We start from the raw sequence: 10,854 nt of genomic DNA, 5'->3' as shown, positions 1-10,854 counted from the left end.
TTTCATATTTTTCTGCTAATATCTTAGGGATTCCTGTTTCCTCGCGAATAAATAAATAAATATATATATATATATATATATATATATATATATATATATATATATATAATATATAAATATATAATATATATATAGATATATAAATATATATATATACTTGTATAAAGATATATATATATATATATATATATATATATATATATATATATATATATATAATTATTTATTTATTTATTTATATTCATGTAGAAACAGATATAAGGAAAAGGGATAGGAACACACATAAAGGACAAACACAAGAAGTGGGGAAGGCGGAATCAGGTAGATCACGAGTGAAAAAATATTTTCTAGACCGGGATTTGAACTCCGGATCTTTCCACTTGCCCATGGTCCATTTCATTTAGATCAAATGTCCTATTTTAACGCTGTGTTCTCTATCAAATGAGTGTGATAAAATTTCCCTACCATGGTAGTTGTCTTACTAAAATCCAATATTTCATCCTTTTCCATGAGAGCCTTCTACCATATGCATTAAATGATCAGAAATACCCAGTTCTTTGGGGAAAAACAACCGAAATAGCATGGTTTCATCAGTGAAAAATTAAGAACTTGATAAGTTGCAGAGCAAATGTTGAAAAGTAACTCTACTTAGTTTTGAAGAAACTGTATTCACATGATACATATACTTCGATAAGACCTCTGCGTCAGTGGTTGGTTTCAGCCCAAAGGGTGAAAGAGGAAAGGAATTATATAAAATAATTATTGTGAATTCGTATAATACGACGACGACGACATGCCTTGCCGCTTTTCAGGCGGCTTTATTTTTCAGAGGTCGCCTAATTGGGTTTATGCTCTGCGTCACAATTGTTAATTCCTATTTCTTCCTGGAGCACCACCAGCGTCGTTATATTGCCCTCTTTTTATTTATTTAATTATTTATTTTTCGTGATTTAGGAGTATAACTTTATTTGGTCCTTTGTGTTTATCATAGGGGCCAATTTTATTAATTTTTGTGTATGTCATAGCGCCATTTGTGTTTTCTTTTAAATTATCAAAGTAATTTTTACTCTTTGTCAGTAAAAATTCGGACAGATTTTCTATGTTTGTATTTTGATATACCATCTCATTTTCTTCCAATGGGGGAAGACCAAACGCCAGTCTTAGTGTCTTCCTTTCAGTACTATTTAATTTATCCATCAGGGATCTACTGACTAGTCCCATTCGCGCAGGTGCTGCGTAGGTCAATCAATACTGGTCTTATTACTGTCGAATATATTAATACTTTTATGTCTTGAGGGGTGGCGTTTTGCCTGAGGATTGGTGCCAATTGCGATCTTATAATGGCCGCCTTATCTCGGATCTGTTTAATATGTGTTTTGAAATTCAATCTATCATCTATGACCACTTCTAAATATTTGATGCTATTACTCCATTCAATAGGCTGTTGTCCAATCCTGATACATTCACAAGCTGTTCTAGGTGATTTTGGATGGGTGAAAAGTATTGCTTTGGTTTTTTTTTGTTTTTATGTGCATTTTCCATTTCCTATACCATGATATTATTTCGTCCAATGCGTCTTGCGCTCTTTCTTTAACTAAGTTGATATTTTTTCCTTTTACCAGGATTGCGGCATCGTCAGCGTAGAGGACAGTTATATTTCGCCAGTCATTTCTATGTATTGGGAAGTCTGCTATGTAAATGTTAAAAAGCAGTGGGCCTAATATGGATCCTTGTGGGACACCAGCTTTGGCAGTTGTGCTATTGCTTTTTTATTCTCCCCATTTAACTTTGAATGTCCTTCCGTCTAAGTAAGACTTCGTCCATCTAGGGAAATTCCATGTCTCCATCTTATGAATGCCAGACCCTGTCAAAAGCCTTGGACAGGTCAAGGAAGATGCCAAAAGTTCGTTCCTTTTCATTATAAGCATCACTTACAAAGTCTGTCTCTCTATGAATTTGTTGTTCGGTTGAGTATCCTTGGCGGAATCCGACCTGTTCTTGCGGTAAGACTTCATTTAGCTCCTCGTGTCTCCTGATATGCGGTGCTACAATCCTTTCGAAAATTTTACTCAAGCTGGAGAGGATGGATATTGGTCTCAGATTTTCCTCTTTACTTGTTTCCCCCCCTTTTCTGAGAATGTATTTAATTTAAAACTCCTTTTGATTTTTCGGATAATGTCCAAAATAAACCAGCATGTGAATCCTTATACTCTGATAACCACTAGACTCACGACAGAGTGAAATGAATCGAGTACAGCCCATCTCGTGTCAAAATACTTTAAAGATGACCGATAGAATCTGATTCCCATCTCTCCTAATTCGGTCGCTTATTCATGAATGGCGGATAAGGACTCAGCAGAGGGACATTAACCGCGATATACAGACTATACAGATGTTGACGTTCATACCGCAACACCACCTATCAACTCAGCAAAAAATAGCCAGCACCTCGCGTTAGGGGGTCAACTATTTTTGGTCAAAAGTAGTCTGGTACGTAATCACCCCCTGCCACTCACCTTAGTGGTAGTTTGCAGGATCCTATCTCAATGAAAACAAAATAAATGAGTGGGAGGGATCGTGTACATATACTATATACTACAAGGGGAGAATGAGGATCAATGAAATGGATAAAAATATGCTCACGTGATTTATGAACAATCTTGGTAGTCCAGTGGGTAAAGAGTACTGACTAGAGAGTCCCGGGTTCAAATCCAGGTAACCCCCCTTGGAACACCCATCAAAATTCTCTCACGATTGCAGGAAAAGGAGTTAATTCCATCCGCATTCTATCCGGATTGAGTTGTTGATACCTGCCCTCACCCTTCAATTAAAGACTAGTCGTCCAAGTTTGTTAGTGGTGGATACAACAGAAACTCCAGATAAAGAGCTGACAGTTATTAACAGTATATTTTTCGCGTTTTTATTTTTTTAATTAATTTATGTACCCTGCAAGCCATCGCTAGGGTGCGTGGCAGGGGGTGAATACAAACCAGAATAGTTTTTACCCGAACATGACCGTACCGCGGTCGGAAAATGTTATTATGATCCCCTATCGTTCGTGGAAAAAATGATATCTCTTAAATCTATCAGTTCCACGCTTAATCTCTCTACTGACGTCATTCCATCCTCACCTTTCCCCCTGCAGGTGAAGAGGGCATGCGGTCAGGCGCGGTGGACGACGTCCGACGAGGAAGACCTGGCTGCCCGGACGGCGCATGGCGGGGACGGCGCCAAGAGGCGTCCGGGCAAGAAGGGCGCTAGGGGCGGTAAGGGCGGCGAGTGGTGGGAGGAGGGCGGCGCCAAAGGGGGCCCGAAGGGAGAGCAGCAGAGCGTGACGGAGGGCGTGGTGGGCAAGGTGGCGAACGAGGACACAATCATTGAGGAGAAGTTGGACACGGTGCTGCGGAGGTTCTTGTCAGGCCTGCTGAGGTCGCGCGGCTTCTACGGCACCCTCGCGGAGACGCTGTGCTCGGACGAAGGCTTCGCGGAGACCGGAGAGACGGCGGCTTGCTGGAACGGCCAGCGCGTTGGAGAGTAAGTGGCCTCTTATTGGGGGTGATGCCTCTATTTCAAGGCTCACCGATCGCTTCCTCCGATTAATACATATATTATGAGACATGATTTCCCCTATTGAATGGTAAAAAATTTGTAGGGCCATCGACAACTTAACAAAGGTATTTATGTTTCTGCGAGTTGGAATTTCGCCTCTAATCGCCATGTCGGAATGGCATAACGATGACCATCCTTCATTTTAAAAAGAAATTTTGTCAGAATAATGTTGTTAAAAATTACCATTACCTACATGAGATGTCTTGGTAAACAATCAAATGTTTTCAGATGAAACACATTGTTAAAATTACTCTGCATGGTATTGCCATCTAAAATGGCAACTTGGCAGAAATATAAATGGAACTTTACTAAGCCTAAATTCACTCCTTGCCACTCATGCTGTTCTGTGAATAGAGTATTACGGGGGACACATTTTTTTCCCTTAAAAGATTTAAATTCGTCCTATTTGTTTACATGATAGTGGTGTTGTGGCCTAGCCTAGAGATTATATGGCTGCTGACTGTAGGTTCCCAAGTTCAAATCCTGGAGGGTATCTTTCTTCATCAAACATCCAAGCAGTGTCATTATCTGGAGGCCAGAACTTCTTGGGAGAATCATAAATGACTTAGGGAGAAGAAAAGTGGAAAAGGCAAAGGGAATTGGAATCTTAAACCTTGAATGAGTGAATATCACAAGCTGTCAGGCTTGATACAAGGTGAGCTCCACGCTCACCAATCTAAAACAGCCCTTGGGTCATTTTTCTTGTAATATAATGGTATAACATATTCACACACACCTGCGCATGAAGTAAATTATGGGCCAATATTTTTTTCAATATTAAATCTCTGACTGTTTCATTCATTTGTAAAAAAATTGTGGCCATTGGGATGTGTTACTTATAGTGGGGGATGGGGAATGTTTCCTTAACCTTGAGCCTAAAAAATTTAACCATGCCATAAAATTTTTCACAAAAACATACCAGAATCAAATGAACTTTTTCTTAATACAGAGAATAGTTTTCTATAATGTTACAGAATTAACAATGTACTACTATCAAAGTGCAAGTTTTATAATCTTCAACTATCCTAAATGTCAGAATTTATTGTATTACAATAGGAAAGTTTACTTTCCCTTAATAATACCTTTACTTTATTTTCTACAGGTACACAAAAACTGTAGTTGCTTCCAGCTTAAGTGCACAAAAGTATAATCCTGAAGTTTCATGGACTGCCTTGCATAGGGCTCAAGATCCAGAAATTGCTCGACTCAGTGATCGTCTGCGCCATGTTAGACAGGTACTAACAAATAACTATGTGGTTGTTTTCCTTATAAATTTGCATTGGTTTTCGCATTCATTCACTCAAGTGTGAAGGAAGTATCACATTCAGTCGCAAGCATTAAGTCAATACTTCTTAATCCTTCTTGGGAGTAAGATGTAGTGCTACTGTGTAATGGTATTATTGGGGTTCAGTTTATGATATCAAATGTATACAGCTGCTGATAACATTCAAAGCCCAACTGCGTACTACTGAAGCAATATTATTGCAAAGATCATTCTTGCCATTTTAAAATAAATAAAGATTTATTTAAAGTACGCAAAAAAATGAAAATATTACATCATGATATAAAATTAATGATGTGGGCATGATGACAATAAAACTCTTAATTGCTATTAATTATTCCTTCTATTGATTATTACCCAAAGTAGAAAAATTGTTTTCATGGCTTATTCAAACGTTCATTTTATTGTATCTAAAGGTGTTATTGAGCCAACTGACATCCAATCCAGAGTCTGCTTCATTAGTCCTGGAAGGGCATGGAGGGTCTGGAGGTTCTGGAGGGAGGGATGAGTTGGAAGAGGAAGAGGAGGGCTCTGGTAGTGGTCACCGCCCAATGACTCACTGGAACGATGATGAAGATGCTAACGTTGATGGATGGAACATTCAAGGTTCGGGATCTGGTGAGCCTCCTTATGAAAGGCCAGGTGTTACAAACCCAGACTCAGGTGAGTCACAACATTATCACAAATAGTTGAGATTTCATATCAACTCATATCCCAAATGTACAAAAATTTTGAGTGTAAATATGAAAAGATATAGATTAAGTGCCCATTAATATCTCTAATACTGCTTTTGCCAAATTTTGTCCCCTCTTTACCATTCTGTGGCATTTTCTAAGACCCATTCATCTCCTTTGTCATGTATTTTATCATACCATTGGTATTTTCTTCAGTGTGTGCAGAGTTTCTAAAGTGATATCTTAGGTTCTCCTGAAATCTGTGGATTTTAATGGCTAGTTTTCAATATGTGTTACTATATTCTTGATTCTTTTTGAAACATTAAATTAAATATTAATCACGTTTGGGTTTCAGTCAAGGTAAAGTGTCAAAACAATTCCAAAAGAGTTCAAATAAGGAGTTAATTCTGAGATTTATCAAAAAGGTAAAATTTTGTAGCAAAAGGCAAACCTAAATATCAAACCTGAAATTATTTCGAAGGAAATGTAAAAAAATAAATAGCTGATAATATTTTTCAAAATCAATTTAGATTTAGTAAAATTAGGCTACATATGTCCTAAGTGGAAACACTGGCGAAGGTGTGTGGTGCAGGCAGAATCATACACATTGGATACAATGTGAATGTCATGCAATGTGAAAAGGGAACAGCGAAATGAATATAGTGAGATTCACTTGGCTGCCCAAGGTGGATTAAAAATGGATATGGCTTTATTTTGCTTGAATCGTCTATGCAAAAGGTTAAGACAGAAGCCAGGAATATTTCTTTTTATATACATAATTAGGTGGTAACTTCAGTAACTCACAATAGCTACCAACGACTGCTTTCTACAGGAATCTGGCTATCTTCTAAAGAGAGATACATGATAGCCTAGCCACCTAGCTTTCTTTCTTAAAATCTTAGCAATCAAGTGAGAATAAAGTAATTTTTTTCCTCGTGAAATGTATGCGATTGCATCTGTCTTAGTGAGTGTCTTGTTTACACTTCATGCTGGTATTATTTTTAATAATGAATAAGGTCCTCTTTGCTGTCCTAATTTTCCACATATGTGATGGTTACTCTTACTTGTCTTAAATATTTCTAATTGAATTATTGAAATCCGTTTGTACAATTTGATTTTGGCCTAAAACTACACCAAAACTTTTTTGAAAATAATGAATTAATAATTAATTGTTAGACCACTTTCAGCTTTAATGAAGTTTAAATGTGTTTGCACAACAGTGCGATGATAAGCTCATGGTTAAATGAAGATTAGCTTCTTGTGTTCTTGTATTCTCTACTATGAAACAGATTCATTCTTGTAAATGAATATTTAAAAACCATTATCTACTAAAACTTGTAAGTATGAATCACTTTGTGTGAAGTCTTAAATCCCTCCTTTTCATATTACAGCCAATCCCAAGGAAAAGACAAGTGTCAAGACAACAAGTGGTGCTTCAGTACCATCACTGCTTCCAGTTTTAGTCACATTTGTGGCGTTTACATTGGTCATTTTGCCTAAGCACATCCTGGCACCGGCTGAGTGAGTGTTCCGCTTCCTGGGCAGCAGGGTTACCTGGATATTGGAGGAGAAAGATCACGGACTTTGGAAGCACAAGGTGTTTTCACTGAACCGATTTGGAGTCACGAGGAGCAAATGGTGGATCAAGAGAAAATGAGGATTCAAGTGGCTTAGCGACTGGATTCCTTGATATTCCTGCTTAGATACATGACTGCCCACCCAAAAAAACTTCATCTTCTCCGTTGTTGTTGGAAAAAAATAATGATTTTAATTGGGCTATGCCCAAAAAAGTGGTGTCATTAGAGCCGCAGGGAGAATGGGATCCGCCCGACTAGTGTGAAATGGTTACTGTCCTTTCCTCGTGTGGAGTAATTAGTCAGAAGCTTTTTTTTATTTTTAAGAATAATGTATTTTTTTTATATATTTTTGTCCTCCTCCCTCTGAGCTGAATATATTATTGAGACTGAGAGATGAGGGTCAGTGTGGTGAGGGAGAGTATGGGGTGTGTTTGTTGCGAGAGTGGAATTATGTGCGCACGGAAGGGGTTTGATACCTGCAGATGTATGAACTGTCAGATGCGTGGTGAGCGAGAGGTATGAATGGCATTGCATTTGGTGGCTGTCACTCAAGGAAAATCGAGGGGAACCTGGCTGAATGACCGAATGGAGAATTAGTCATTTTCAAGATTTTAAGCACCAAGACTTGTGAATTGCATTTTAGCTGAGCATATATCTACAAGACTAAGATTCGTTGCATGGATTGCAACGTGGTTATCTGAGATCCTCCTTGGAAAGATTTTGGTGCCATGGATGTGGGTGTGAAATGAGTGTGGTGTAACAACGGCAACATGCTGCAATTTTTTTTAATTAAAGGTTGACAGCTGCATTCTCCCAATGAATTAGTCAGTCATGCTATGCCAAGAAAAAAAAAGGTCATGGCATCATGCAAAACCAGATTATTACTAAAATGATAATCATAGTCACCCAATTCCCGCATTTAATTTGGTGTGGTATTCAGAGCAAATTACTTACATGCTTACAAGCTAAATGTCCCATTTTTAATTCAACTTAGAAACATAAGGTGAAGTAATAATGGCATCTTATTTTTTATTTTTGGTCATTAATTTAATGTTTTCAAATACTTTTTAAGCAAAGTTAAAAGTGTCAGCTAAAACTGTCATATATTAGATGTAAAAAAAAGTCTGTGATTTTTTAATAATCTTAGAAGGATAAGGATGGGACATATTTTTGTAAAGATAATTTTCTTTCTTTTCATAGAAAGTAGAAGATTATAATTATGTGGCCATAAAGTTTGAGTTAACATTTATAACACATTATTAAACCATTATCCACTTAATTTCCTCAACTTCTTATAATCAATGTTCCTTCCTGTTGTTCATCTGATATGCCAATATAATTTTGACTCTCTTATTTTATGCATGTCCCTCTTGCTGTAGAAAAATAATACCTAATTATTTACAATTGTTTTGTAATGTGTCGGAGTACTCTGAATTCACCTATTTCTGATTTAAACAGATTTAGTGTATTTCTTAATATAAATTCACACATAAGTACAACTTCCTTCAAGTTCCAAAAGATTTTTTTTTCATTTTGACAAATTCAGTAAATTTTTAATCCACTTCTGATAGATAGAAAAATAATCAAGTGCAATTATTGTTATTCAAGACAACTAAAGTTATTATTTTGTTGTAAAGCTTTCTGGGCATGAAATAAGGTGTGAGCATTGGTTTAAATGCCTTGCTTCCTCCCTTTCCTACTTACAACTAGTGATGGCATACGATTTAATGTTAAAAATAAATGTGTATTTTGCAGTCAGTGTGCTTTACAAAGCATGGAGTTTTATGTGCAAGTGAAGGACATTAAAATATTCACTCAATTATTCTAGACTTCTAGAATTGTGTGGAGATATTTGGTAAAAGGAAGAAATTTTAAAATGTGCCAAGTTGTATGGACTTGTCTTGACAATCCGATTGCGGTGAATGAATTAAATCCTCCTTTAAATTGGTCTTCATAATGTTGCACGAAAGTACAACTGAGATTTATCTAAGAAATGTAGTAAATATGTTAGCTTGAGTTTCCAAGCAAATTATATTTATGCAATTGCATAAGGTGAAATTTGCAAAATTGACTCTATCCTGTCACTGTTGTTATAGAAAATATACTGATTACAGTATGAAAAATGTTCATTACAGCAATACATATAGTCTAAGTATTATCCTCTCAATTCATAGGCTTATAGTTATATTCCAAGTAACAATGACTAATTTTACTATGATGTTTGCTTGTGCCAAAGGTGCCCTCAGCTTATGATTGCTGTTGAAGTATAAGAGTTGAAATGAAGTGACGCAATATTTGGAATAAATATGATGCGGAAGTCAACCTGGCAATGGTGACCTGAAGTTTCTGAAACCCAATCATTAAATTGTATGAGCATGTACTGGCACTGGTTATTCCTGCATTGATGTTGAAGTAATCATTAGTTGTGGTGTAGCTTAAAGAGAGCTGACTTCAGTGCAAGTAGTTGTGGAAGCGCTGAAGATGAGTTCTCAAATGTCATTTTCGCAGGTGAACCTAATGAGTGCTTATAGCAAATTCTGGGATGCACGTCTTTTGTATATAACCTCATTAACTCTAAGTGTAAGGCTGAGTGTAGAAAAATATTTGATGTGCAAATACGACTCTTCACCTTGTATCATAAGTGAACAACAACTTGATTCACAGAATCGTGATCATGATGGTGATTAAGACTTTGAGAATGATAAAGATATCCTATTTATTTGTGGCTTAATACAATGCTACAGTGCTAGGGGTTTCAGAGGTGATTCATGGTATGGTGATATTCTTTAGGAAAACTGAACACGTTGAGACCTCATGTTCAAAGTTTGAAGTCGAATTCACTTGAAAGTGAAAAATGGAAGATTGTTAATTGTTGGTCCATAGCTGCTTTAGCTTATCCATTCTATCATTTGTAGAAAATCAAAAAATATAATTAACAATATAATATAAAGATTCTGACATTGTTTTTTTATAGTTTTATCTGTGGGTGAGCAAATATTTAACTATACAATTTTGGTATGATGGAATATTAAACAAGAAATTGAACAAAAGGTGCTCTTCATGTTTTCAATTAATTTTAATCTTATGAATTAAAAACTTGTTGAGTTCTTGATTTACATTTTTTTATTTGGCCAGTTGATGACATCTAGTGAAGGTAAAATGTTTTGAAATTGTTTTGCTCTAGGTGCCACAATGAAGCAAGTGATTTAAAAAGGACTTTTAAACTGACAATGACATATTGTTCTGTGGACCATGTTCAGAAGAAACAATAAAGCTAAAGTTAATGCAAAATTTTGAAATTCAAACCTGTCAGATATGTGAAAACAAGAAATGCTGCCTGTGGAATTTGCACACTGCATAATAAAGTTGAACAAAAAATAATATCTTGTTTATATCTTTGATTTCTAGCACCTGTCCTTTCACCTAGTGTTTCATTACAGGGACACTCAATGTTGCATGTCCATTTCATATAGGATGCATTTAGTCGATCAATGAGGTCACCTATGTATCGAAAGCAGAATAAATAGGAAAAAATTTGTAAAAACAATGCAATAACATATTCACCATCTAGTGAAGGCCAATAACACATCTGATAGGAAGGTAGCTGTCATGACATCAGGAAGGAATAGATAAAAAATATATGAATTATGTTCAAATATTTAGCAAAGTATGTTAGCAATAGCAGTTAAAAACATAAATGCTTTCTAATCCA

The 10,854-nt window shown here is 36.3% G+C and overlaps 1 protein-coding gene across 1 annotated transcript; it reads left to right on the top strand.

Moving 5' to 3' along the window:
• The first annotated feature begins 1,837 nt into the window (after positions 1-1,837).
• Positions 1,838-10,523, top strand: LOC139697310 (uncharacterized). The gene is made up of 5 exons (XM_071595976.1): positions 1,838-1,903; positions 3,146-3,534; positions 4,712-4,844; positions 5,308-5,554; positions 6,957-10,523. The coding sequence occupies exons 1-5, from the start codon at positions 1,838-1,840 to the stop codon at positions 7,088-7,090; spliced, it is 969 nt and encodes a 322-aa protein (XP_071452077.1). The 3' UTR covers positions 7,091-10,523.
• Positions 10,524-10,854: the final 331 nt, after the last annotated feature.

The sequence above is a fragment of the Hetaerina americana genome, unplaced genomic scaffold (genome assembly GCF_022747635.1).
Source record: "Hetaerina americana unplaced genomic scaffold, ioHetAmer1.1.p SCAF_72, whole genome shotgun sequence".
NCBI classification, from domain to species: Eukaryota; Metazoa; Arthropoda; class Insecta; order Odonata; family Calopterygidae; genus Hetaerina; species Hetaerina americana.
Note: the sequence above shows the minus strand (reverse complement) of the source record. Positions and strands in the feature narration are given on the sequence as shown.

What these genes read in the sequence shown, in the direction of transcription:
- LOC139697310 (XM_071595976.1), top strand. Translation starts at nt 1,838, where the DNA reads ATGTCTCCATCTTATGAATGCCAGACCCTGTCAAAAGCCTTGGACAGG. An exon ending in AACGGCCAGCGCGTTGGAGA is followed by an intron (nt 3,535 to 4,711) that starts GTAAGTGGCCTC and finishes TATTTTCTACAG; the next exon opens with GTACACAAAAACTGTAGTTG. An exon ending in TGTTACAAACCCAGACTCAG is followed by an intron (nt 5,555 to 6,956) that starts GTGAGTCACAAC and finishes TTCATATTACAG; the next exon opens with CCAATCCCAAGGAAAAGACA.